Source organism: Primulina tabacum, chromosome 14 (genome assembly GCF_025594145.1).
Source record: "Primulina tabacum isolate GXHZ01 chromosome 14, ASM2559414v2, whole genome shotgun sequence".
In the NCBI taxonomy this organism is placed as follows: domain Eukaryota; kingdom Viridiplantae; phylum Streptophyta; class Magnoliopsida; order Lamiales; family Gesneriaceae; genus Primulina; species Primulina tabacum.
In genome coordinates, this window is record NC_134563.1 from 6,812,273 (window position 1) to 6,838,950 (window position 26,678).

General features: G+C 37.8%; 3 protein-coding genes and 1 pseudogene across 9 annotated transcripts in view; all 4 read right to left on the reverse strand.

Annotated features, from left to right (window-relative positions):
* LOC142524193 (uncharacterized) overlaps nt 1-26,678 on the reverse strand; it is a 52,086-nt gene that overhangs the window by 25,260 nt on the left and 148 nt on the right. For 2 of the 4 annotated variants that reach the window (XM_075628024.1, XM_075628022.1), the window contains exons 2-4: nt 25,581-25,840; nt 24,816-24,915; nt 23,421-24,722 (exon numbers count right to left, since the gene is read on the reverse strand). In XM_075628024.1, coding sequence (XP_075484139.1) covers nt 24,466-24,722; nt 24,816-24,915; nt 25,581-25,760 — 537 coding nt within the window. In that variant the 5' untranslated portion in view covers nt 25,761-25,840 and the 3' untranslated portion in view covers nt 23,421-24,465. Of the gene's footprint in view, nt 1-7,338; nt 7,446-23,420; nt 24,723-24,815; nt 24,916-25,580; nt 25,841-26,678 lie in introns of those variants that run through there. The other 2 variants (XM_075628023.1, XM_075628025.1) reach the window with 2 other exon arrangements.
* LOC142524192 (uncharacterized) lies at nt 107-5,504 on the reverse strand. Of its 3 annotated transcripts, XR_012814850.1 has the most exons (8): nt 5,438-5,504; nt 4,402-4,661; nt 3,636-3,735; nt 2,928-3,542; nt 2,040-2,109; nt 1,161-1,236; nt 688-778; nt 107-438 (listed from the first exon to the last, which is right to left on the reverse strand). XR_012814850.1 is itself a non-coding variant. In XM_075628021.1 (3 exons), the coding sequence occupies exons 1-3, from the start codon at nt 4,579-4,581 to the stop codon at nt 3,286-3,288; spliced, it is 537 nt and encodes a 178-aa protein (XP_075484136.1). In that variant the 5' UTR covers nt 4,582-4,756; the 3' UTR covers nt 2,697-3,285. The 3 variants fall into 3 exon arrangements, 1 of the variants encoding a protein (XP_075484136.1); XR_012814849.1 differs by lacking the exon at nt 5,438-5,504 and having other exon boundaries at nt 4,402-4,811; XM_075628021.1 differs by lacking the exons at nt 107-438; nt 688-778; nt 1,161-1,236; nt 2,040-2,109; nt 5,438-5,504 and having other exon boundaries at nt 2,697-3,542; nt 4,402-4,756.
* LOC142524195 (uncharacterized) overlaps nt 107-26,678 on the reverse strand; it is a 30,664-nt pseudogene continuing 4,092 nt past the window's right edge.
* Nucleotides 19,610-26,673, reverse strand: LOC142524196 (uncharacterized). 2 transcript variants are annotated; one of them, XM_075628026.1, is made up of 4 exons: nt 26,124-26,673; nt 21,125-21,679; nt 20,360-20,459; nt 19,610-20,266 (listed from the first exon to the last, which is right to left on the reverse strand). In XM_075628026.1, the coding sequence occupies exons 2-4, from the start codon at nt 21,302-21,304 to the stop codon at nt 20,010-20,012; spliced, it is 537 nt and encodes a 178-aa protein (XP_075484141.1). In that variant the 5' UTR covers nt 21,305-21,679; nt 26,124-26,673; the 3' UTR covers nt 19,610-20,009. The 2 variants fall into 2 exon arrangements, with proteins under 2 accessions (XP_075484141.1, XP_075484142.1); XM_075628027.1 differs by lacking the exon at nt 26,124-26,673 and adding an exon at nt 22,228-22,453 and having other exon boundaries at nt 21,125-21,384.

Sequence of the window (26,678 nt, forward strand, 5' to 3'; positions counted from 1 at the left end):
GAATATATACATTTATAGAGAAATCATGTCTCTACAAATTACGATTCATATTTTGGAAGAGTAGATAAAATTATAAGATCTCCACCTGTGAGAAGCAAAGGCGCAGAGCACATAAAAAACGAGTTAAAAAAAATTTGTTCTTCAAATTATGAATGAACGTTATATGAACTTAATAAATAAAGATACAACCATACATCAAAATCATTAAGAGTTCCACTTCCACCTTTTTTCCCGAAAAATCAAATGGGATTTTGAGATTGTGTTCATCGTTCAACTATTTAGTTTTGATGCCACATTGCATTTGTTTCGAAGATATCATCTTCCTTTTCTTGTAGCCCGACCAAACATGTCCTTGATATTATGTGAATCTTTCTCCACTTTAGTCTTCTTAGCCTGTCGTGTGGTTCGGGTAGATCTCTTGTCGACGCCATTGTTCATCTGCAATGGGAAAAGACACTTGTAGTTCCTAATCTTGATGATGTCAACACACAAGAACTAAGCTTAGAGCTACCGGTGATCATAACAGTTCTGCTGCTTGCTTTATGTATCATATGGCTGTAGTTTAAGAAAAAATGCCAGTATAAAACAACTCGAGTTCCCAGCAAGGAAACAAGGTCTTCGCCTGCTCTTATTATACAACACACACTCCACTCACATACATGAAACAGAGTGTGTAAGTGGATATGCCTGTATCGGATTAAATGAGGCAAGATCACTTCCTGATGAAGTTGGGGGTATTTCAATTGCTGGTGCATTTCTTCTGTCATTTAAGTTTAATCTGCAAGTGCAAACAGGAAAGTATTAAAGGAACATACAGATAAGGAGAGACTTAGCTGTCACTCAAGAAACGCGAGCATGTTAAATCCTTGATTTTTCAAAATAGTTGAGTTATTTTGCAATATTTTAAATCTCTAGCTTTCCGTGGAATATCAATGGAGCCATGATACAGCCCTTTTTAAACATAAACAAAGTTTAATCTACTATACATATTGTAATGTATTTTTAAGGGCTTGAGATAATACTTCAGTATTCTACCTTTATCAATGTTTGACAATTTAGTTTTTACGCTGAAGTAATATGTGGATTACCATTGTTTGTCTTTCATGATACATATAAAACTTTGGAAGAAAAAACTAAGATTAAGATGCTTAAAGATATACTGTAATTTGTCACAGAGGAGTTTCAGCCAAGGCTCTTCCACCAGGTACTCTCCCAATATTGACACTGCATCAAATACTGTTGGCATAAACAGATGTTAATCAGGACTACAGTTATTGCTGGCTTTCTTTCAACATCGTAGCATCTGAAAGTGCATGATATATGGATAGACAAATCTCCATGCTCATGTCCTTGTGTAAATGAAATGACGGATGAAAATTTAGTATAGCATAGAGGTGGTCAATTACTGCATGTTTGAACCATTCACGAATTACATACTTCAACATGAAAAACAGTTGAGCTACAAATGATCGCAAGAAAAAGCTTAACAAACAAACAGTGAAGCTCGCTGCCCTATAATGCTTTGGATCAAATACATGGTTGTATTTCCACACTATGGGATATAAAATTCAATCATCCAAACACGCTGGTCCTTATATTTGGACCATTTATTTTCTTCACATGGCCCGACAACCTTTTATTGTTTATTCTATTTTAACCCCATTGCCTCCCATAGTGAAGTTATTAACCTGAATCCAAAAGTTGAACTAGGTCAAAAGAATCCTTAAGTTTGAATTGATCAATACGATTCCTTCACCCAATCAATTTTATCGAACAACTTTGCGAGCATATTGAAAGTGAATTTCCATAGTTTCCTTAATCATGCTGCCTTTAAATTCTTCCTAGATCCTTCAATATTTCTCTTTCCCTGTAATTGCAAACATGCAAGTTGTACATGACAAACCATGCTGTAAATGCTCTAACATCCTCATAGCCTACCACCAGCCTTAAGGATGTTCTTTCTTGTTTCAGAGCTACTCTTGGTCAATTCATTCAGCTGAAAGGAAAAGAGTCTCAAATTTTATTCACTATAAATATACATGTATCTTTCTCGTCTTGAGCAGCGAAATTCTTATCCAGTGTCGGCAGTGTGCGCTTCAATTGGCGTACCTACAATTTACCAAGGTGCAAAAGCAATAAGGAGCAGGAAGACTGGGGAAGAGGAGAAGGAATAACTTCTGATGCAAATTTGCTACATATTGACAGACTATCAAGATCCTATTTTTAGGTGAAAATCTCTATTTGTTTTTTTTTTATAATGCCTGTGGAAGGCAATTTTTGGTCTGTCATAACTCAATTCACAGTTATACTATCAGTCTTCAGAATAAAGTCAAATGAATGTAAAAGAACTAGCCACAAATTAATTTAAAAGGATGTCAAGACTAACAATACAGCACAACCAAATCTGTACCTTTGAGTCGTTGAGCCTAAAAAACTTGCTAGACCCAAATTCTGTCCAAGAGGAGAAAAAAACATGGAACAATCCTTCTCACATTTTTCAATAATATTATCGAAAGGGTAAAATGCTTTCAGGTGCCTGAGATTTACAAACGAGGTATTCACATACTTGTACACTAGTAGATCAAGTTTTCAAAGACAAATTGGTACATATTGGATGGATTACATCAAATTATCATCTAGTATTTTCTCAAAGATCCCATCATATGTACTTCCCTCCCAGTCCAACCCCCCTCTCCCACATTGTATGGCCTATATGCCATGTGAGACAAATCTTAGGCGCATGAAAATGAGATGAATCTTAGGCGCATGAAATTGAGATGTAAGATCAAATTCATCAGCATTTTCTATCATAAATTCATAATCACAGGTGGAGTCCAACTTGTATATTTGATGCATATCCTTCAATTCAAGTTGCAAACTTCCAACATTCAACAAATTATTTAAATTGTAGGATATGAATAAAATACCAAGGTCTGAAACCCTGTGAGACCGATGCAATTGATCCGGGACCACATTCGCTGGAGTTGGTTACTTAGTTTTCTATTAAGAATAGGTTGATATTGTAAACCTGAAAATTACATCCTTCAAAGTGGCAAAAAGTTACATTTGAATGGGAAATGAAAAGGGAAAAATAATGTTTTTTCCGATTCAAGAATTTGAAACTAATTAGGGTATGTTTGCCTATGAAAATATTTCCGTAAATTATAAACAAATAAAGCCCAAGATAAGCACTGAACTGAAGTTGCTGTGGCAAATGAATGGAGACGGCCTACTCTTATGCAAAACCTCAACATTCTGAAGTATATCCTTCTTCGTTACATTGAATCATTCACTAGAGAAACCCAGAAACTGGTTAATAAACCTAGCGACAGGCGAGGCGTCACCAGGCTCATATGATACAAGGTTTTCGGTATCCATTTCTGAAATGGTGTTAAAAAGTGTCTGGGGACGGGCACAGAACAAATGCTTCCTTTCTGCAAGTTCTTCTGCTAGCTCACTTTGATGGTTGTCCATTAGATCCTCGTTAACCACCACGATCAGAGGTTTTCTCAGTCGCAGGGTCTCGAATATGCTCCCTGAACCTGTCCAAACAAGGGAAGACTCGATTTTAAAAGATCGTTCTACTATCAAAAGCGGTGCTTCAATTTGTAAAGTAAACGCAGCAAATGACTGACCTGCATGACTGATAACAAGAGAGGCTGATCTCAAATGGTCAGCAATGCTTGGTGAAAACGTAAAATAATCTACTGAGACAAACCCATCTTCTCCAGCTGACTGGAAATGAGAGCCATTATGTAAAAATTGCAAATAATAGCAGGCCATGATACCATGTTGACAAGATAAAGACATTCGATAGACTCTATTCGGCATGTCCAAATTCTACTTTTCTATATCTCTAGATAGATTCAGTCTGGAAAATTGAACACATCTAAATCCATGAAAATCACACCTTTAAGAGTTAGTTGGCTATCTCCAGCAGATGAACAACTCAAATCAAAATATCGTTCACTTCAAAATGGTGATGTCAAATTCAAGACGGGATGGACTCTAAAATCATTTGATGTACTAAACTTAAAAGAAATAAGATGAGATGACATGTCAATCTAAAAAAAAAGAGGGATGCAAAATAGACCTATGCTCAAACACAAATATTAAAAATGACTCAAGAGCATTTGTTGTGGGCATAAGATTGAAAGAAACTAACATGAAATATGATGCCCAGAAATGTCACCAATTTCACAGTGACACAAATAAACAGTGCTTAAAGTGTCTTCTATCCATGATTTTTCTGATATTTATATTTCATATTTAAACCCGGTAGCTACTAGATCAATGTTTCAAGACGATTAGAGCTAGATTGTAGAGACAGCATAAAATTTATTCACTAAGATCAACATGTTAATCAAAGAAAAAAAAATCATAAAAAAACCTTCACATTACATTCATGGGGATGTAGGAACCGCGCCCCATTTGAATGAGAAGATGGGTGTATCCCTTCTCGAACAATGCTTCCCTAACTTCCCCAGTATCTACAGCTCTAACCAAGGAGTCAAAAGAGGTAGTCCCAACAGTCACAAAGACTATCCTTTTCGACTGAAAACTATCTTCAACTTCGTCCATTCTATGTCCTCCAACAATATCTTTCACTTTCTCGAGAGAGCATAAGAAAAAGGTTTGAACTTTCGGACAAAAGCAATACACTACACAGTCGAACCAAAAACTAAATGGTGTAAATACTTCATTAATAAATCACTAACGAATCAACAAATCTAACAAGTCTTGGGACTATGCATCTCTCAAAGAGTACATATAAAGGTTAAAAAGCAGGTAAAAAAAAAAAAGAATCAACAAATCCACAGATATTAAAAAGAAACATTCGTAATTCCTCGATGGTTAGATTGACTACGAAAAAAATTATCAGTATTTTCAATTGCATCGTCTTTTCATCTTCCCTATCCCACCCAAACCCAAGGCTTCGTTCCGCCTTGGGTTCATCCAGACACGACCGCTTTTCCTATTCCACGTTTTATTGAGCAGTCCAACAAGACTGAAAAGGTAAGAAATTTCTGCATTTCAACACACCTTTTGCTCAAAATTTTGCAGTCACAATTAAAATTTCCTCATCTCCCCATCAAATTAGCGTTAATCACACATTCACATGAACAATGAAAATCAAATAATTTTATAAAAAAAATCAGCAAACAATGCCATAAAATTCACAAATGCTGTTTTTAAAATTCCTATCAAAAACCGTCGCTATATTAATCGACGGTTTTTTTAAAAAACCGTCGTGCGACGATCGTTTAATGATATGCAGTGTATACACAACCGTATAAACACTGCCATAAAATTCACAAATTAATGAAATGTTTACACAACGGTATAAATACTTCCATAAAATTCACAAATAAACTAATACGCAAAAATTAAAATCATGTATTAAATTTTCTGTAAAAAAAAAAAAAAACTTTAAAACCTGATGTGCGCGAAGATATGCAGTTTCACGTAACGCTGAAAGATCGCACCGACTAGCAAATCTACGAAATAAATATGAAAAATGTTAGTACAAAATAAAAAACCGAAACTTCGAAAAAATTTATAGATTTTGGCTACTACCAGAGATAGGCGAAAATCGCCGAAGGAAAATGTTCTCGAACCTCGGTATATATAGAATCATAGCGACGGTCGTTGAAATCGCTATTTGCGACGGAATTTAATAAACCGTCGCTAATAGCGACGGATTTTTCATAAACCGTCTCCGATCTCGATCGGCAACGGTTTAAAAAATATTGTCGCAACAAGCGACGTTTTTAAAAAATCCGTTGCTTTTTTAGCGACGGTTTTTAGTAAACTGTCGCTTATTTGGGAGAGGATTCTCCAGCATACGATGATGCTGTGCGTGTGTTGTCAAAACTTCTTTTTTAAAACTTTTGTTTTTCTTATTTTGGTTTGCTCAATTAATTAAATAGGACAAAATTAATTAAATAGGACTAGATAAATAAAATAATTATTATATATTAATTTTTAAATATTCAATTAATTCATTCAAAATATATTACTATTAAAATTTTAAAAAACTTACAGAAAAATTAAATTAAACCAAAATCGTCAAATATAATAAATCAGTGATAAATTAATGATTAATTTTACTTAAAAAATAAATCTAAACAGGGTAAATTTTTGTTAAATTTATTTTGTATGAAATAATATATATAGTTTAATTTTTTTTTTGAGCATATATAGTTTAATGATTTTAAAATTAAATTGTATTATATTAATAATAATACTTTTACTAATTGTAACAATCTTTTTGTATCATTTATCTGAATTAAATGATATAACAATTTTGATTTAACAATAAACGGATACAAACAATACAAATACATCATTAGTTTTCATGTATTTCACTTTTCAAGGTAGTAGAAATATGAGATAATTATTAATTTAACTTAATACAATTAAACCATATATAAATATTATTTTATACAAAATAACACGAATTTACTATATATAATTATTTAAAAATTAATACTTTATTTAAATTTTTTGTTCATATTTAATTTTTTAAGTCAAATTATTCATTAATTTGTCATTGAATTATTCTACCGAAATATTTGATATAATTTAATTTTTATGTTTTTCTTTATTTTTAATAGGATCGATACACTTTACATCAATAAATTGATTAATTAAAAACTAATATATAATTATTATTTTCATTGTCTTTGTCTTAATTAATTAATTCAACAATCCTAAAAGGAGGGAAATAGAGAAATAATAATAATAATTTGACAACACGGTGTTGTTTTAAGTGCACATTACCGTATAATGTTTCTCTCTCCACAGTAGGGGATCCTCTCCCCGCTTATTTTGAGTAGCGACGGTTTGCTTATAAGCCGTCGCTATAGATCGACGGTTAGAGAAAAACTGTCGCTGTATATTGCGACAGGCTTGCATTGTACCGTCGCACAAGTTGGCGGTTTTGTGAAACCCGTCGCTATAACTTCCGTTTTTTTGTAGTGGAATAATAAAAAAACACTCAAAGGCTTGATCCAAGTGCTGAAAAATTTTATACTCCGTTCATGATTATGCAAAAAAGTCGGGATTTCTCATTTTTTTTACTCAGACAGTACAAAGGCTGGTAGCCTTAATTTCAAGTTTCAACTGCTTAACAAGTTGGCATTACATTTCAAATTTCAATCTCTCTTCTATATGTTCACGTCTGGAAAAATACATGTGTAATTCACCAATTTGAAACAAAATTTGGAGTATCAAAATGCAGTTCACACACCATCAATTGGATCAAACCATAGCTAATCAGAGCAGTTATTTGAAATTAAAAAACAAACAAACAGAGAACAAATGCTTGAGATGCACCTATCAAATCAAATTTAGTCCGTTTCCCGCAAATATAATTGAGAACGCAAAAACACTTGCTCCTGGTAGAGCACACCATCGTAGCTACTGCTATCAAAACTCTGCTGGAGATGTAGAACCCAGTAAATCAGACTACGTATAAGCCATTCATAATTCTAGTAATTAAATTAAAATGATTTTTTTTCAATGAGAATTTAAATTCTTTTCTTTAAATTTAATTATTTTATTGCAGTAGTTTAATTGTTACTTTTTCAGTTAATTGAGTGAGGCCGGACTGGAGTTGGAGTTTGGAGATAAAATTAATATTAAGCAAACATTCCTAAAATTTAGTTAAGATAAATAATAAGTTAATTTATTGTAAAATAGTGTTTAAGGAATTATTTAAGTAATTTTATTATTTAGCCATGCATGCAAGATAATATTATTCCATAATTAATTTCCTAATTCATTAAAACATTTAATGGGTAGGTAAAACACTAGAGATTTAAAATACAATATTTAAGAAATATTTTCCCTCCCCTTTATCCAAATTTTCGGCCATCACCTTTAATTAATTTAAAATAGTTGTCAACCCATTTATTTAATATCTTTCCCTATCCATTTCATGATAGATAAATCCCTAAATTCTATTCACCACTAATTAATATTTAAACAATATTCCTACCCAATTTTAATAGTAATTTTCGATCACCACAATTTAAAAGATTTAAATTTGCTTTGACAACTCAACCTTGATTCTTTTCTATATCCATTTCTAGGTAGATAATTCCCTCAATTTAAATCCTCATTTAATTAATAACTAAGCCATATCCTACCCACATTTCAGATGATAAAATCGGCCACCCTTCTTTTTAAAAGATTTAATTTTGATTTACAACTCATTCTTTATTATCTTTCCTCAATCTTTTCTATGTAGATATTCTCCTCACTTTTAAATCACTAACAAATAATTAATTAATTAAAATTTTTCTACCTTGAACCTAGACTAATTTTCTGCCCCTTGCACTCTAATTACCCCTCAAAATCTTTTGATATCATTCTATCTTTCTTATCTCACAAACTAGAAGATAGAAAGAATTATCTTGCCATTAAATCCCCATCCATCTAGCAACCTTCCTTCATTTCTTCTAGCCTTCTTTCCTCTCCATTATTTCGAAAACTTCAGAGCAATATTCAGTGTAAAATCGAGAGTGAACCATAGAAAAAAATCGTGAGAAACTTTGAGAGAAAACAAGAAAGAAAACAAGAGAAGCAACTCCGTCTCCGCCGCGCCGCGTCGTCGTAATCGTTTGTTTTTCTTTCAAAACAAACCAAGGCATGTTTATATCTTTCCTTGCTCTTCAATCAAGTCATATACATGTTTTTAAACCATATTTGTTCATGATCTTATTAGCAAAAACCGAAACATATCAAGAAATTTTCAGAAAATGAGCATGCAGATTTTTGGCCCTCTTCATTGCTACCTCACGGTTTGGTTGTTTTTGTGAGTACAGGTGGTTGGCTCGTGTCCATGCTCCTAAGGCTGCACCTAGACATGTACTAGGACATGTTAGGATCACATTGGTCCATTCGTTCAAGCCCCATGCATGCTGGAATTGAGAAAATACAGCAACTCATCCATAAAGCCATTCTTGAGTTCGAAAATTCTGTTCTTGCTGTCAAGGGAGATGAATCTGATCTTGGCTGCGCTAGGGGCTATAGCCATGGTTACGACATCCCCTGGTTATGTCTAAGACGTGACCAAGTCGCCCCTTCGAGGCATGGTCCATGGTTGAATCGGTTTTTAAATAAAAACAAGAACAGCCCCCTTCGGCCCCTTCATATTACTGCATGTGTTGTTTCGGCTTTATGGGTGTTAGTGTGGATCTTGGTTGGCTCTTTAGCCATTAGCCATGTTTCACACCATACCCCTTGATGTCTAGATCATGCCATGGTCAATCAAATGGCAACTGGAATGACACAGGACAGCAAACGAAGGAATACTCCCCACGCACGCAAGGGTGCTTATCGGGTGGGAGTTTCGGGTGTTCATGGTGTGGGTTAAATTGTGGCTGGCCTAGGGCCCTTAGCCATGGTTCAAACCATTCCTTAGGATGTTGGTAAGAGATTCTGGTTGGTGGTTCAAGTCCCAATGGCCATTAGCCTCGGAAACGATGCAAGGGAACACAAACACCGCTGCTGTAATTTTTGACAGCAAGTGTGATGTGGTTCAGAGGTGTGTTTCAAGTTATTGGTTGGATTTTAGCCTATGTCCTTGGACTGGACAGTACCCCATCGAGTTAGGAAGGTCGTGTTTTTGACCGTTTGTGATTCGGTTAAGTTTAGAGGTCGTACAAAAATTTACGGTGCGATGTGTCAAATTGACTCTCGAAAGAGCGTTTCATGTTTTGGCCTCCATTCACCAAAATTTCGACTTGTATCATTTTTTGGAGCATTATTTTATCAGTTTCAGGTGTATTTTAATCATGACTAAATGATGGTTCGGTGTTGGTTCGGGTTGGCACAGAGTCATGATTAAATACTTAGTCAATGGGCGTAATTGTCTCGTTTATGGATTCAATTACAAAGTTTGGTCAAGTAAAATCATTTGCATATTTTTCATGTTAGATTTAAGTCGCAGCGAGCCTGGGAACGATCCAACCCATTCGGTAAAAATTAATACATGATATTTAATTACGTTGTTTAATTACATTACGTGCATAAAAAAAATATAAAATATTCATTTTTGAGATTTATGCTATATTGCTTGTGGTCACTTCACTATCATGGGATTATTGCTTCACCCAGTGGTCACTTACCGGTTCAGTTCAGTTCAGTTCAGTTTCACCCAGTATACTGTGGCATTAGTCTGATCATTCGATTATTACATCACCCGGTGGTCACTTACTGGTTCAGTTCAGTTCAGTTCATGTGGCCACTAGCGTAGAACATAATCTCAACAGAAAATTTATGACATGTTATTTTATGACAGGGCTCGATTGAGCAAACATTCCACTTATGATTTCCAGTTCAGTTATGCACGTATTATAGTTACTCATGACATGATATTTTTTTTACGTTATGCCAGACTCATGATATGTTATCTTCACTTCTCATGCAATTATATTATTACTACTTGTTATTTACGATATATGCATGCTGAGTTTTTTGACTCACTAGACTTGATTGTTGTAGGTACTGATGAGGTCGGGATCGAGGGACGGGGACTCGTGAGCCATCTAGGGTCGGCAGTAGTGGAACCCGAGGACTTCATTTTCAGCATTTACCATTTTTATGATAAAACATTTTATCTTTCGTTGGATTATTTTAAATTGTTAGTTTGCGAACGATTACTTCTTCCTCTGCTATTTTGAACATTAAACTTTATTTATCAGTTTATTTTATGAATGATGCATTTTAATTATTTAAAAATAAAATTTTTAATTTTTCCGCAAATTTTCAAATACGAATTTTCGGGCCTTTACAGCTGGTATCAGAGCCTATGTTCTTGTAAAGGGTTGTACTACTACTGACCATGAGAAGTTCATGAAGTCACGTCTTCGGTCTGTAAGTTTTACATTTACGCATTTTATTTAAAGCATGAGCTATTTTAACTGCATGCTCTCATGAAATATTATTACGTTCAGACTTTAATTGTTCAGTATTTATTTAAATTTAAAATAAATTATGGAATTATGCATGTTGGTTACGTATGGGTTATGTATGGAACATTATGCCTCCTAGACGTATTCTTGAGCGTATGAGAGATGATGAGCCTCGCCAGGAGGACAGGGAGGAGCAGAGGCAGGAGAGGAACAGACCTCCACCCCCTCCACCTGACATGAATGCCCAGATGCTAGCTGGGATGACACAGTTCTTCGCGCAGTTTGCGGGGAACAATGTTGGAGCAGCCAGGCCGACAGGGCCCGAGGCTGTCTATGAGAGATTCATGAAGATGCGTCCTAAGGAGTTTTCAGGGACGACGGACCCCATGATTGCCGAGGGCTGGATCAAGTCCCTCGAGGTTATATTCGAGTTTATGGAGCTTGGGGATGCGGACAGAGTTCGTTGTGGCACATATCTGTTCGGAGGAGATGCCCGTTTATGGTGGGAAGGAGCGTCAGTAGCCCTGAACTTGGCTACGCTAAGCTGGACATGCTTCACGGAGGTATTTTACTCCAAATATTTTACTGACAAAGTGCATTCCATGTTGACCAGGGAGTTCATGACCCTGAGACAGGGAGACTCGACTGTTACGGAGTTCATCAGTAAGTTTGAGAGGGGTTGCCATTTCGTGCCCCTGATTGCAAACGATGCCGGCGCCAAGCTGAGGCACTTTTTGGATGATTTACGGCCGATCTTGCGCCGCGATGTTAGGGTGGCTGGCCCTACTACTTATGATGTTGCCGTCTCCAGAGCTCTAGCTGCAGAGCAGGACCAGCGTGACATTGAGAGGGATCGCCAGGGTAAGCGACCGATTCCAGTACCACACCGCCCTCCTCCTCCTCAGCAGCAGCATCAGAACAAGAGGCTTTTCCACGGCCCACCCAGAAACAGAGGCCAGCAGCAGCAGCGGGGACGTGCAGTCCCAAGGACCTTTGAGCACCTTGTCTGTCCCAAGTGCTCACGCCGCCATCCTGGAGCATGTATGTATGGTTCCGAGAAGTGTTACAAGTGTGGTAGTCCAGACCACTTGCTACCGCAGTGCCCACAGGGAAGTCTGCCTACCCAAGGCAGAGTCTTTGCTCTCTATGCAGCAGAGACGAACCCAGACACCATGCTTATGACATGTATCTTATAGCTTTAAGTTTATATTTGAAATTCGATGTTTTGGGAATCTAGGTTAATATTTTGAACTTAGAATTGCGATAGGATTGCATGCTCTACTCAGTATTATATTCGGGAATTAGGTTAGAAGAACTTTGACCCTTGCATGTCTATAAGTTTAGTTCTTATAACTATTGGCTTCAACTTAGAGTTCCAATCTTTCAGGAAGAATTTTTATATCCGGTTCCGCTACGAAAGTCTTGATAGATTCAGGGGCTACTCACTCGTTTATTTCGGAGGTCTTTGCTAACTTCCTCAAGGTCAAGACCGTTGGGTTGGATGTGGCGTATTCAGTAGTACTGCCTTCTGGAGAGGAGATGACAGCTACCAATGTGATCCGAGACATAGATCCTCGAGCTTCATGACAATCTTATTTATGCGGATCTTATCGTACTGCCGATGCCAGAGTTTGACATCATACTAGGGATGGACTGGCTATTGTAGAACAGAGTTTTGATTGACTTCCAGCGGAGATCTGTTCTATTTCGACCGCCTGGGATGACACAGTTCTTATTTGAGCCAGACAGGTACTTTCCTTTACCGCGTATTATCCCTTATGTCCAGGCTAGGAAGCTCATGCATAGAGGGTGTCGGGCGTTTTTAGCAACTTTTATATCCGTCCCCGAGGCACCCAGTCAGTCAGCCGCGGATGTTCCGATTGTTAGAGACTTCTTAGACGTTTTTCCTGAGGACGTCTCTGGTATGCCACCCGAGAGAGAGGTGGAGTTTTCTATCGAGCTTATGCCAGGTACGGTTCCGATCTCAAAAGCACCGTACCGACTAGCACCGACATAGATGGCAGAGATTAAAAAGCAGATACAGGAACTTCTTGACAAGGAGTTCATTCACCCGAGTTCTTCTCCATGGGGCGCGCCAGTCTTGTTTGTGAAGAAGAAGGATAACTCTATGAGGCTTTGCATTGATTACCGGGAATTGAACAGGGTGACAGTGAAGAACAAGTATCCACTTCTGCAGATTGAGGATTTATTTGATCAGTTGCAGGGAGCTTCGGTATTCTCCAAGATTGATCTGAGTTCTGGTTACCATCAGTTGAAAGTGAAAGATGCCGATGTTTCCAAGACCGCTTTTAGGACTCGTTATGGCCACTACGAGTTCCTTGTGATGCCGTTCGGTTTGACGAATGCGCCAGCGATCTTCATGGATCTCATGAATCGCGTATTTCAGTCCGTATCTTGACCAGTTTGTGATAGTATTCATAGACGACATTCTCGTCTACTCCAAGAATCAAGAGGATCACAGCAGACATCTGACCACAGTGTTGCAGACCTTGCAGAAGCATAAGTTATTCGCAAAGTTCAGTAAGTGCGAATTCTGGTTAGAGAATGTGGCATTCTTAGGCCATATTGTTTCTAGCAGAGGTATTAAGGTAGACCCAGCGAAGGTTGCAGCAGTCAGAGATTGGGTTGTGCCGCAGAATGCATCAGAGATCCGCAGTTTTCTTAGGCTAACAAGATATTATCGGAAGTTCATTAAGAGATTCTCCTCTATTGCTGTTCCACTCACATCATTGACCAAGAAGAATGCTAAATTTGTGTGGAGCGAGGAGTGTCAGAAGAGCTTCGATACTTTGAAGCAAGCTCTTATCTCAGCACCAGTTTTGGCCATGCCGTCAGGGCCCAGGAGATTTTGTTTTGCATACCGATGCTTCGAAGCTCGGTTTGGGCGCAGTATTGATGCAGCATGGGAAAGTGATAGTGCATGCTTCTCGTCAGCTGAAAATCCATGAGAAGAATTACCCTACCCATGATCAAGAGTTGGCCGCCGTAGTTTTTGCCTTGAAGATTTGGAGGCATTATTTGTATGGAGAGAAGTGCCAGATCTTTACCGACCACAAGAGCCTCAAGTATTTCTTTACGCAGAAGGAGCTGAACATGCGTCAGAGACGTTGGTTGGAGCTTGTGAAGGATTTTGTTTGTGACATTAGCTACCACCCGGGTAAAGCTAATGTAGTCGCGGATGCATTGAGCAGAAAAGTCGCAGTGATGGCTCATTTGACAGTTTCGAGACCTCTTCAGACTGAGATGCAGAGGTTTGGTCTAGAGACTTACCCTCGAGGTAGAGTTCCCCGTCTATCTACCTTGACTATTCAGTCCTCTCTTCTAGACCGTATTCGCAGTGGTCAGTCAGCAGATGAGCAGTTGGCAAAGTGGAAGCAAAGAGATGAGGCCAAGGGCAGTGTCTTGTATACAGTGAGCGACGATATAGTGAGATATCGAGACAGGATGTGGGTTCCTAGCAGTGATTCTCTCCGAGCAGATATTCTATCAGAGGCGCACATGTCGCCGTACTCTATTAACCCTAGGGAGTACGAAGATGTACAGAGATCTGCAGTTATTGTATTGGTGGCCCGGAATGAAGAAGGATATCAGACGTTTTGTATCCGAGTGTCTGACTTGTCAGTTAGTGAAGGCGGAGCATCAGAGACCAGCAGGTATGCTCAAGCCTCTTCCTATTCCCGAGTGGAAGTGGGAGAATGTTACCATGGATTTCGTGACCGGTTTGCCGAAGTCAGTCAGAGGATCAAATGCTATCTGGGTGATTGTTGATCGTCTTACCAAATCAGCGCACTTCTTGCCTATCAAGACGACTTTCACCATGATTCAGTATGCAGAGTTGTATATCCGGGAGATAGTGTGACTTCATGATATTCCTGTTTCTATCGTGTCTGACAGAGATCCCAGATTTACTTCCTCATTTTGGAAGAGTTTGCATTCGACCATGGGTATGAAGTTGCTGTTTAGCACAGCTTTCCATCCGCAGACAGATGGGCAGTCAGAGCGAGTTATTCAGATTTTGGAGGATCTTCTCCGTGCTTGTGTCATTGATTTCTCAGGGAGTTGGGAGTCGAACTTACCATTGGTAGAGTTCACCTATAACAACAGTTTTCAGTCGTCTATAGGTATGGCTCGGTATGAAGCACTGTATGGCCGTAAGTGTAGATCTCTTGTTCATTGGGATGAAGTAGGGGAGAGAGCAGAGTTGGGTCCAGAGATTATTCAGCAGGCTGCCGATGTAGTAGTCAAGATCCGTGATAGGATGAGGACTGCTCAGAGTCGACAGAAGAGTTATGCGGATCAGAGGAGGAGAGATCTAGAGTTTGCCGTGGGCGACCATGTCTTTGTGAAGGTGGCACCTATGAAAGGTGTCATGCGGTTCGGGAAGAAAGGAAAGCTCAGTCCGAGATTCATTGGACCATTTCAGATCCTCGACAGAGTTGGGACGCTAGCTTATCGTGTGGCTCTTCTGCCGAATCTGGCCGGAGTACACAATGTGTTCCACATCTCTATGCTGAGGAAGTATATGGCGAATCCTTCACATGTCTTGAACTTTGAGCCGTTGCAGCTTACTCCGAACCTGTCTTATAAAGAGAGACCAGTGCATATCTTAGACAGCCAGGAGAAGAAGCTTCGGAACAAGCTGGTTAAGCGAGTGAAAGTCAAATGGCTTAACCATTCAGAGGAGGAAGCTACGTGGGAGTCTGAGCCAGAGATGAGGAGTCGGTACCCCGAGTTATTCGGTGAGTTTTAATTTCGAGGACGAAATTTCTTTTAAGGGGGAGGGTTGTAGAACCCGTAAATCAGACTACGTATAAGCCATTCATAATTCTAGTAATTAAATTAAAATGATTTTTTTTCATGAGAATTTAAATTCTTTTCTTTAAATTTAATTATTTTATTACAGTAGTTTAATTGTTATCTTTTCAGTTAATTGAGTGAGGTCGGACTGGAGTTGGAGTTTGGAGATAAAATTAATATTAAGCAAACATTCCTAAAATTTATTTAAGATAAATAATAAGTTAATTTATTGTAAAATAGTGTTTAAGGAATTATTTAAGTAATTTTATTATTTAGCCATGCATGCAAGATAATATTATTCCATAATTAATTTCCTAATTCATTAAAACATTTAATGGGTAGGTAAAACACTAGATATTTAAAATACAATATTTAAGAAATATTTTCCCTCCCCTTTATCCAAATTTTCGGCCATCACCTTTAATTAATTTAAAATTGTTGTCAACCCATTTATTTAATATCTTTCCCTATCCATTTCATGATAGATAAATCCCTAAATTTTATTCACCACTAATTAATATTTAAACAATATTCCTACCCAATTTTAATAGTAATTTTCGGTCACCACAATTTAAAAGATTTAAATTTGCTTTGACAACTCAACCTTGATTCTTTTCTATATCCATTTCTAGGTAGATAATTCCCTCAATTTAAATCTTCATTTAATAATAACTAAGCCATATCCTACCCACATTTTAGATGATAAAATCGGCCACCCCTCTTTTTAAAAGATTTAATTTTGATTTACAACTCATTCTTTATTATCTTTCCTCAATCTTTTCTAGGTAGATATTCTCCCCACTTTTAAATCACTAACAAATAATTAATTAAGCAAAATTTTTCTACCTTGAACCTAGACTAATTTTCTGCCCCTTGCACTCTAATTACCCCTCAAAATCTTTTGATATCATTCTATCTTCCTTATCTCACAAACTAGAAGATAGAAAGAATTATCTTGCTATTAAATCCCCATCCATCTAGCAACCTTCCTTCATTTCTTCTAGCCTTCTTTCCTCTCCATTATTTCGAAAACTTCAGAGCAATATTAAGTGTAAAATCGAGAGTGAACCATAGAGAAAAATCGTGAGAAACTTTGAGAGAAAACAAGAAAGAAAACAAGAGAAGCAACTCCGTCTCCGCCGCGCCGCGTCGTCGTAATCGTTTGTTTTTCTTTCAAAACAAACCAAGGCATGTTTATATCTTTCCTTGCTCTTCAATCAAGTCATATACATGTTTTTAAACCATGTTTGTTCATGATCTTATTAGCAAAAACCGAAACATATCAAGAAATTTTCAGAAAATGAACATGCAGATTTTTGGCCCTCTTCATTGCTACCTCACGGTTTGGTTGTTTTTGTGAGTACAAGTGGTTGGCTCGTGACCAGGCTCCCAAGGCTGCACCTAGACATGTACTAGGACATGTTAGGATCACATTGGTCCATTCTTTCAAGCCCCATGCATGCTGGAATTGAGAAAATACAGCAACTCATCCATAAAGCCATTCTTGAGTTCGAAAATTCTGTTCTTGCTGTCAAGGGAGATGAATCTGATCTTGGCTGCCCTAGGGGCTATAGCCATGGTTATGACATCCCCTGGTTATGTCTAAGATGTGACCAAGTCGCCCCTTCGAGGCATGGTCCATGGTTGAATCGGTTTTTAAATAAAAACAAGAACAGCCCCCTTCGGCCCCTTCATATTACTGCATGTGTTGTTTCGGCTTTATGGGTGTTAGTGTGGATCTTGGTTGGCTCTTTAGCCATTAGCCACGGTTCACACCATACCCCTTGATGTCTAGATCATGCCATGGTCAATCAATGGCCACTGGAATGACACAGGACAGCAAACGAAGGAATACTCCCCACGCACGCAAGGGTGCTTATCGGGTGGGAGTTTCGGGTGTTCATGGTGTGGGTTAAATTGTGGCTGGCCTAGGGCCCTTAGCCATGGTTCAAACCATTCCTTAGGATGTTGGTAAGAGATTCTGGTTGGTGGTTCAAGCCCCAATGGCCATTAGCCTCGTAAACGATGCAAGGGAACACAAACACCGCTGCTGTAATTTTTGACAGCAAGTGTGATGTGGTTCAGAGGTGTGTTTCAAGTTATTGATTGGATTTTAGCCTATGGCCTTGGACTGGACAGTACCCCATCGAGTTAGGAAGGTCGTGTTTTTGACCGTTTGTGATTCGGTTAAGTTTAGAGGTCGTACAAAAATTTACGGTGCGATGTGCCAAATTGACTCTCGAAAGAGCGTTTCATGTTTTGGCCTCCATTCACCAAAATTTCGACTTGTATCATTTTTTGGAGCATTATTTCATCATTTCAGGTGTATTTTAATCATGACTAAATGATGGTTCGGTGTTGGTTCGGGTTGGCACGGAGTCATGATTAAATACTTAGTCAATGGGCGTAATTGTCTCGTTTATGGATTCAATTACAAAGTTTGGTCAAGTAAAATCATTTGCATATTTTTCATGTTAGATTTAAGTCGCAGCGAGCCTGGGAACGATCCAACCCATTAGGTAAAAATTAATACAGGATATTTAATTACGTTGTTTAATTACATTACATGCATAAAAAAAATATAAAATATTCATTTTTGAGATTTATGCGATATTGCTTGTGGCCACTTCACTATCATGGGATTATTGCTTCACCCGGTGGTCATTTACCAGTTCAGTTCAATTCAGTTCCACCCAGTATACTGTGGTATTAGTCTGATCATACGATTATTACATCACCCGGTGGTCACTTACCGGTTCAGTTCAGTTCAGTTCATGGGGCCACTAGCGTAGAACATAATCTCAACAGAAAATTTATGACATGTTATTTTATGACAGGGCTTGATTGAGCAAACATTCCACTTATGATTTCCAGTTCAGTTATGCACGTATTATAGTTACTCATGACATGATATTTTTTTTACGTTATGCCAGACTCATGATATGTTATCTTCACTTCGCATGCAATTTTATTAATACTACTTGTTATTTACGATATATGCATGCTGAGTCTTTAGACTCACTAGACTTGATTGTTGTAGGTACTGATGAGGTCGGGATCGAGGGCGGGGACTCGTGAGCCATCTTGGGTCGGCAGTAGTGGAATCCGAGGACCTCATTTTCAGCATTTACCATTTTTATGCTAAAACATTTTATCTTTCGTTGGATTATTTTAAATTGTTAGTTTGCGAACGATAACTTCTTCCGCTGCTATTTTGAACTTTAAACTTTATTTATCAGTTTATTTTATGAATGAGGGCATTTTAATTATTTAAAAAGAAAATTTTAATTTTTCCGCAAATTTTCAAATACGAATTTTCGGGCCTTTGCAGGAGATGCCTCCGCATGTCATAGGCGCATGAAGACACCTGCCTCACAAACACGTCGGGAGTCCCGGGGATCGTTCCGTCCATCCGCATCGACCTCTCCAACTCGTCATCTCTACGATCATTCTCCACGTCCTTTCCATCTTCTCCGCCACCCCTCCACTTCCACCCGCCTTCTATAAAACTCGCTTGAAACACTGAATTGAGGAAGAAATCTACTCCTTGTCCAAGGAAGCTCCGATTGTCGCCGCCTGTGGTGGTACTGGTGGCAGCGGAGAGGAAGCACGACAGAAGGCAGAAAATCCATCGAAGACGTTTCGTGGTCCGTTTCTCTCTCGATCCGCAGTCTTCAGCAAAAGAAAATTGTAGCCGGTTGACAGTTTGGAGAGAAGGAGCTGGAACTGAAAGATCTGCTTGCGTGAATCTTCAGATATTTTAGATGTGGTCGGGTCGGGTCTCAGAAATGGATAAAATTGGACATGACATATCGGGTCAAACTTAAATTTTGTAAAATAGCAATAATGTGACATTTTGTTTTGATCGACTCATATTTTTGGCACAGACGCTCATCCAGCACTCGCAAGAATTATACGATAGGCCGTAGGAAGACCGATGCAATTGATCCGGGACCACATTCGCTGGAGTTGGTTACTTAACTTTCTATTAAGAATAGGTTGATATTGTAAACTGAAAATTACATCCTTCAAAGTGGCAAAAAGTTACATTTGAATGGGAAATGAAAAGGGAAAAATAATGTTTTTTCCGATTCAAGAATTTGAAACTAATTAGGGTATGTTTGCCTATGAAAATATTTCCGTAAATTATAAACAAATAAAGCCCAAGATAAGCACTGAACTGAAGTTGCTATGGCAAATGAATGGAGACGACCTACTCTTATGCAAAACCTCAACATTCTGAAGTATATCCTTCTTCGTTACATTGAATCATTCACTAGAGAAACCCAGAAACTGGTTAATAAACCTAGCGACAGGCGAGGCGTCACCAGGCTCATATGATACAAGGTTTTCGGTATCCATTTCTGAAATGGTGTTAAAAAGTGTCTGGGGACGGGCACAGAACAAATGCTTCCTTTCTGCAAGTTCTTCTGCTAGCTCACTTTGATGGTTGTCCATTAGATCCTCGTTAACCACCACGATCAGAGGTTTTCTCAGTCGCAGGGTCTCGAATATGCTCCCTGAACCTGTCCAAACAAGGGAAGACTCGATTTTGAAAGATCGTTCTACTATCAAAAGCGGTGCTTCAATTTGTAAAGCAAACACAGCAAATGACTGACCTGCATGACTGATAACAAGAGAGGCTGATCTCAAATGGTCAGCAATGCTAGGTGAAAACGTAAAATAATCTACTGAGACAAACCCATCTTCTCCAGCTGACTGGAAATGAGAGCCATTATGTAAAAATTGCAAATAATAGCAGGCCATGAAACCATGTTGACAAGATAAAGACATTCGATAGACTCTATTCGGCATGTCCAAATTCTACTTTTCTATATCTCTAGATAGATTCAGTCTGGAAAATTTAACACATCTAAATCCATGAAAATCAAACCTTTAAGAGTTAGTTGGCTATCTCCAGCAGATGAACAACTCAAATCAAAATATCGTTCACTTCAAAATGGTGATGTCAAATTCAAGACGGGATGGACTCTAAAATCATTTGATGTACTAAACTTAAAAGAAATAAGATGAGATGACATGTCAATCTAAAAAAAAAGAGGGATGCAAAATAGACCATGCTCAAACACAAATATTAAAAATGACTCAAGAGCATTTGTTGTGGGCATAAGATTGAAAGAAACTAACATGAAATATGATGCCCAGAAATGTCACCAATTTCACAGTGACACAAATAAACAGTGCTTAAAGTGTCTTCTATCCATGATTTTTCTGATATTTATAATTCATATTTAAACCCGGTAGCTACTAGATCAATGTTTCAAGACGATTAGAGCTAGATTGTAGAGACAGCATAAAATTTATTCACTAAGATCAACATGTTAATCAAAGAAAAAAAAATCATAAAAAAACCTTCACATTACATTCATGGGGATGTAGGAACCGCAGCCCATTTGAATGAGAAGATGGGTGTATCCCTTCTCGAACAATGCTTCCCTAACTTCCCTAGTATCTACAGCTCTAACCAGGGAGTCAAAAGAGGTAGTCCCAACAGTCACAAAGACTATCCTTTTCGACTGAAAACTATCTTCAACTTCGTCCATTCTATGTCCTCCAACAATATCTTTCACTTTCTCGAGAGAGCATAAGAAAAAGGTTTGAACTTTTGGACAAAAGCAATACACTACACAGTCGAACCAAAAACTAAATGGTGTAAAGACTTCATTAATAAATCACTAACGAATCAACAAATCTAACAAGTCCTGGGACTATACATCTCTCAAAGAGTACATATAAAGGTTAAAAAGCAGGTAAAAAAAAGAATCAACAAATCCACAGATATCTACTTTCAAACAAGTAAAAAGAAACATTCGTAATTCCTCGATGGTTAGATTGACTACGAAAAAAATTATCACTATTTTCAATTGCATCGTCTTTTCATCATCCCTATCCCACCCAAACCCACGGCTTCGTTCCGCCTTGGGTTCATCTAGACACGACCCGCTTTTCCTATTCCACGTTTTATTGAGCAGTCCAACAAGACTGAAAATGTAAGAAATTTCTGCATTTCAACACACCCTTTGCTCAAAATTTTGCAGTCAACAATTAAAATTTCCTCCTCTCCCCATCAAATTAGCGTTAATCACACATTCACATGAACAATGAAAATCAAATAATTTTATAAAAAAAATCAGCAAACACTGCCATAAAATTCACAAATGCAGTTTCTAAAATTCCTCTTCTATATTAAGCGACAGTTTTAAAAAAACCGTCGCTATATTAAGCGACGGTATGTCAAAAAACCATCGCTATATTAATCGGCTGTTTTTTTAAAAAACCGTCGTGCGACGAACGTTTAATGATATGCAGTGTTTACACAACCGCATAAACACTGCCATAAAATTCACAAATTAATGAAATGTTTACACAACCGTATAATTACTGCCATAAAATTCACAAATATACTACTACGCAAATATTAAAATCATGAATTAAATTTTTTGTAAAAAAAAAAAAACTTTAAAACCTGATGTGCGCGTAGATATGCAGTTCCACGTAACGCTGGAAGATCGCACCGACTGGCAAATCTACGAAATAAATACGAAAAATGTTAGTACAAAATAAAAAACCGAAACTTCGAAAAATTTATAGAGTTTCGCTACTACCAGAGATAGGCGAAAATCGCCTAAGGAAAATGTTCTCGAACCGCGGTATATATAGAATCATAGCGACGGTCATTGAAAAAACCATCGCTATTTGCGACGGAAAGAAATAAAATCGTCGCTAATAGCGACGGCTTTTTCAGAAACCGTTGCAAAAAAGCGACGTTTTTTAAAAAACTTTCGCTTTTGTAGCGACAGTTGTTATTTAACCGTTGCTAAAAAAGCGACGGTTTTTAGTAAACTGTCGCTTATTTTGAGTAGCGATGGTTTGCTTATAAGCCGTCGCTATAGAGCGACGGTTAGAGAAAAACCGTCGCTGTATATTGCGACGGGCTTGCATTGTACCGTCGCACAAGGCGACGGGTATGAATCCGTCGCCTAATATGGCGACGGACTTCAATATATATGTCCCCAAAGACGACGGTTAAGAAACCCATCGCACAAAGTGGCGACAGTTTTGTGAAACCGTCGCAATATTAGCAACGGTTTATTCAAAACCGTTGCTATAATAGCGACGGTTGTAAACATACCGTTGCTAAAAAAGCGACGGGTATGAGAAAACCGTCATTTATTTTAATTAGCGATGGTTTTGTTTTAAACCTTCGCTATATAGCGACGGTGAAAGGGAAACCGTCGCTAATATAGCAACGGTTTTATTAAAACCGTCGCTATAACTTCCGTTTTTTTGTAGTGGAATAAGGAAAAAACACTCAAAGACTTGATCCAAGTGCTGACAAATTTTATACTCCGTTCATGATTATGCAAAAAAGTCGGGATTTCTCATTTTTTTTACTCAGACAGTACAAAGGCTGGTAGCCTTAATTTCAAGTTTCAACTGCTTAACAAGTTGGCATTACATTTCAAATTTCAATCTCTCTTTTATATGTTCACGTCTGGAAAAATACATGTGTAATTCACCAATTTGAAAAAAAATTTGGAGTATCAAAATGCAGTTCACACACCATCAGTTGGATCAAACCATAGCTAATCAGAGCAGTTATTTGAAATTAAAAAACAAACAAAACAAACAAACAGAGAACAAATGCTTGAGATGCACCTATCAAATCAAATTTAGTCTGTTTCCCGCAAATATAATTGAGAACGCAAAAACACTTGCTCCTGGTAGAGCACACCATCGTAGCTACTGCTATCAAAACTCTGCTGGAGATGCCTCCGCATGTCATAGGCGCATGAAGACACCTGCCTCACAAACGCGTCGGGAGTCTCGGGGATCGTTCCGTCCATCCGCATCGCCCTCTCCAACTCGTCATCTCTACGATCATTCTCCACATCCTTTCCATCTTCTCCGCCACCCCACCACTTCCACCCGCCTTCTACAAAACTCGCTTGAAACACTGAATTGAGGAAGAAATCTACTCCTCGTCCAAGGAAGCTCCGATTGTCGCCGCCTGTGGTGATACTGGTGGCAGCGGAGAGGAAGCACGACAGAAGGCAGAAAATCCATCGAAGACGTTTCGTGGTCCGTTTCTCTCTCGATCCGCAGTCTTCAGCAAAAGAAAATTGTAGTAGGTTGACAGTTTGGAGAGAAGGAGCTGGAACTGAAAGATCTGCTTGCGTGAATCTTCAGATATTTTAGATGTGGTCGGGTCGGGTCTCAGAAATGGATAAAATTGGACACGACATATCGGGTCAAACTTAAATTTTGTAAAATAGCAATAATGTGACATTTTGTTTTGATCGACTCATATTTTTGGCACAGACGCTCATCCAGCTCTCACAAGAATTATACGATAGGCCGTAGGAAGACCGATGCAATTGATCCGGGACCACATTCGCTGGAGTTGGTTACTTAACTTTCTATTAAGAATAGGTTGATATTGTAAACTGAAAATTACATCCTTCAAAGTGGCAAAAAGTTACATTTGAATGGGAAATGAAAAGGGAAAAATAATATTTTTTCCGATTCAAGAATTTGAAACTAATTAGGGTATGTTTGCCTATGAAAATATTTCCGTAAATTATCAACAAATAAAGCCCAAGATAAGCACTGAACTGAAGTTTCTATGGCAAATGAATGGAGACGACCTACTCTTATGCAAAACCTCAACATTCTGAAGTATATCCTTCTTCGTTTCATTGAATCATTCACTAGAGAAACCCAGAAACTGGTTAATAAACCTAGCGACAGGCGAGGCGTCACCAGGCTCATATGATACAAGGTTTTCGGTATCCATTTCTGAAATGGTGTTAAAAAGTGTCTGGGAACGGGCACAGAACAAATGCTTCCTTTCTGCAAGTTCTTCTGCTAGCTCACTTTGATGGTTGTCCATTAGATCCTCGTTAACCACCACGATCAGAGGTTTTCTCAGTCGCAGGGTCTCGAATATGCTCCCTGAACCTGTCCAAACAAGGGAAGACTCGATTTTGAAAGATCGTTCTACTATCAAAAGCGGTGCTTCAATTTGTAAAGCAAACGTAGCAAATGACTGACCTGCATGACTGATAACAAGAGAGGCTGATCTCAAATGGTCAGCAATGCTTGGTGAAAACGTAAAATAATCTACTGAGACAAACCCATCTTCTCCAGCTGACTGGAAATGAGAGCCATTATGTAAAAATTGCAAATAATAGCAGGCCATGATACCATGTTGACAAGATAAAGACATTCGATAGACTCTATTCGGCATGTCCAAATTCTACTTTTCTATATCTCTAGATAGATTCACTCTGGAAAATTTAACACATCTAAATCCATGAAAATCACACCTTTAAGAGTTAGTTGGCTATCTCCAGCAGATGAACAACTCAAATCAAAATATCGTTCACTTCAAAATGGTGATGTCAAATTCAAGACAGGATGGACTCTAAAATCATTTGATGTACTAAACTTAAAAGAAATAAGATGAGATGACATGTCAATCTAAAAAAAAAGAGGGATGCAAAATAGACCATGCTCAAACACAAATATTAAAAATGACTCAAGAGCATTTGTTGTGGGCATAAGATTGAAAGAAACTAACATGAAATATGATGCCCAGAAATGTCACCAATTTCACAGTGACACAAATAAACAGTGCTTAAAGTGTCTTCTATCCATGATTTTTCTGATATTTATATTTCATATTTAAACCCGGTAGCTACTAGATCAATGTTTCAAGACGATTAGAGCTAGATTGTAGAGACAGCATAAAATTTATTCACTAAGATCAACATGTTAATCAAAGAAAAAAAAATCATAAAAAAACCTTCACATTACATTCATGGGGATGTAGGAACCGCGCCCCATTTGAATGAGAAGATGGGTGTATCCCTTCTCGAACAATGCTTCCCTAACTTCCCCAGTATCTACAGCTCTAACCAAGGAGTCAAAAGAGGTAGTCCCAACAGTCACAAAGACTATCCTTTTCGACTGAAAACTATCTTCAACTTCGTCCATTCTATGTCCTCCAACAATATCTTTCACTTTCTCGAGAGAGCATAAGAAAAAGGTTTGAACTTTTGGACAAAAGCAATACACTACACAGTCGAACCAAAAACTAAATGGTGTAAAGACTTCATTAATAAATCACTAACGAATCAACAAATCTAACAAGTCCTGGGACTATACATCTCTCAAAGAGTACATATAAAGGTTAAAAAGCAGGTAAAAAAAAAGAATCAACAAATCCACAGATATCTACTTTCAAACAAGTAAAAAGAAACATTCGTAATTCCTCGATGGTTAGATTGACTACGAAAAAAATTATCACTATTTTCAATTGCATCGTCTTTTCATCATCCCTATCCCACCCAAACCCACGGCTTCGTTCCGCCTTGGGTTCATCTAGACACGACCGCTTTTCCTATTCCACGTTTTATTGAGCAGTCCAACAAGACTGAAAATGTAAGAAATTTCTGCATTTCAACACACCCTTTGCTCAAAATTTTGCAGTCAACAATTAAAATTTCCTCCTCTCCCCATCAAATTAGCGTTAATCACACATTCACATGAACAATGAAAATCAAATAATTTTATAAAAAAAATCAGCAAACACTGCCATAAAATTCACAAATGCAGTTTCTAAAATTCCTCTTCTATATTAAGCGACAGTTTTAAAAAAACCGTCGCTATATTAAGCGACGGTATGTCAAAAAACCATCGCTATATTAATCGGCTGTTTTTTTAAAAAACCGTCGTGCGACGAACGTTTAATGATATGCAGTGTTTACACAACCGCATAAACACTGCCATAAAATTCACAAATTAATGAAATGTTTACACAACCGTATAATTACTGCCATAAAATTCACAAATATACTACTACGCAAATATTAAAATCATGAATTAAATTTTTTGTAAAAAAAAAAAACTTTA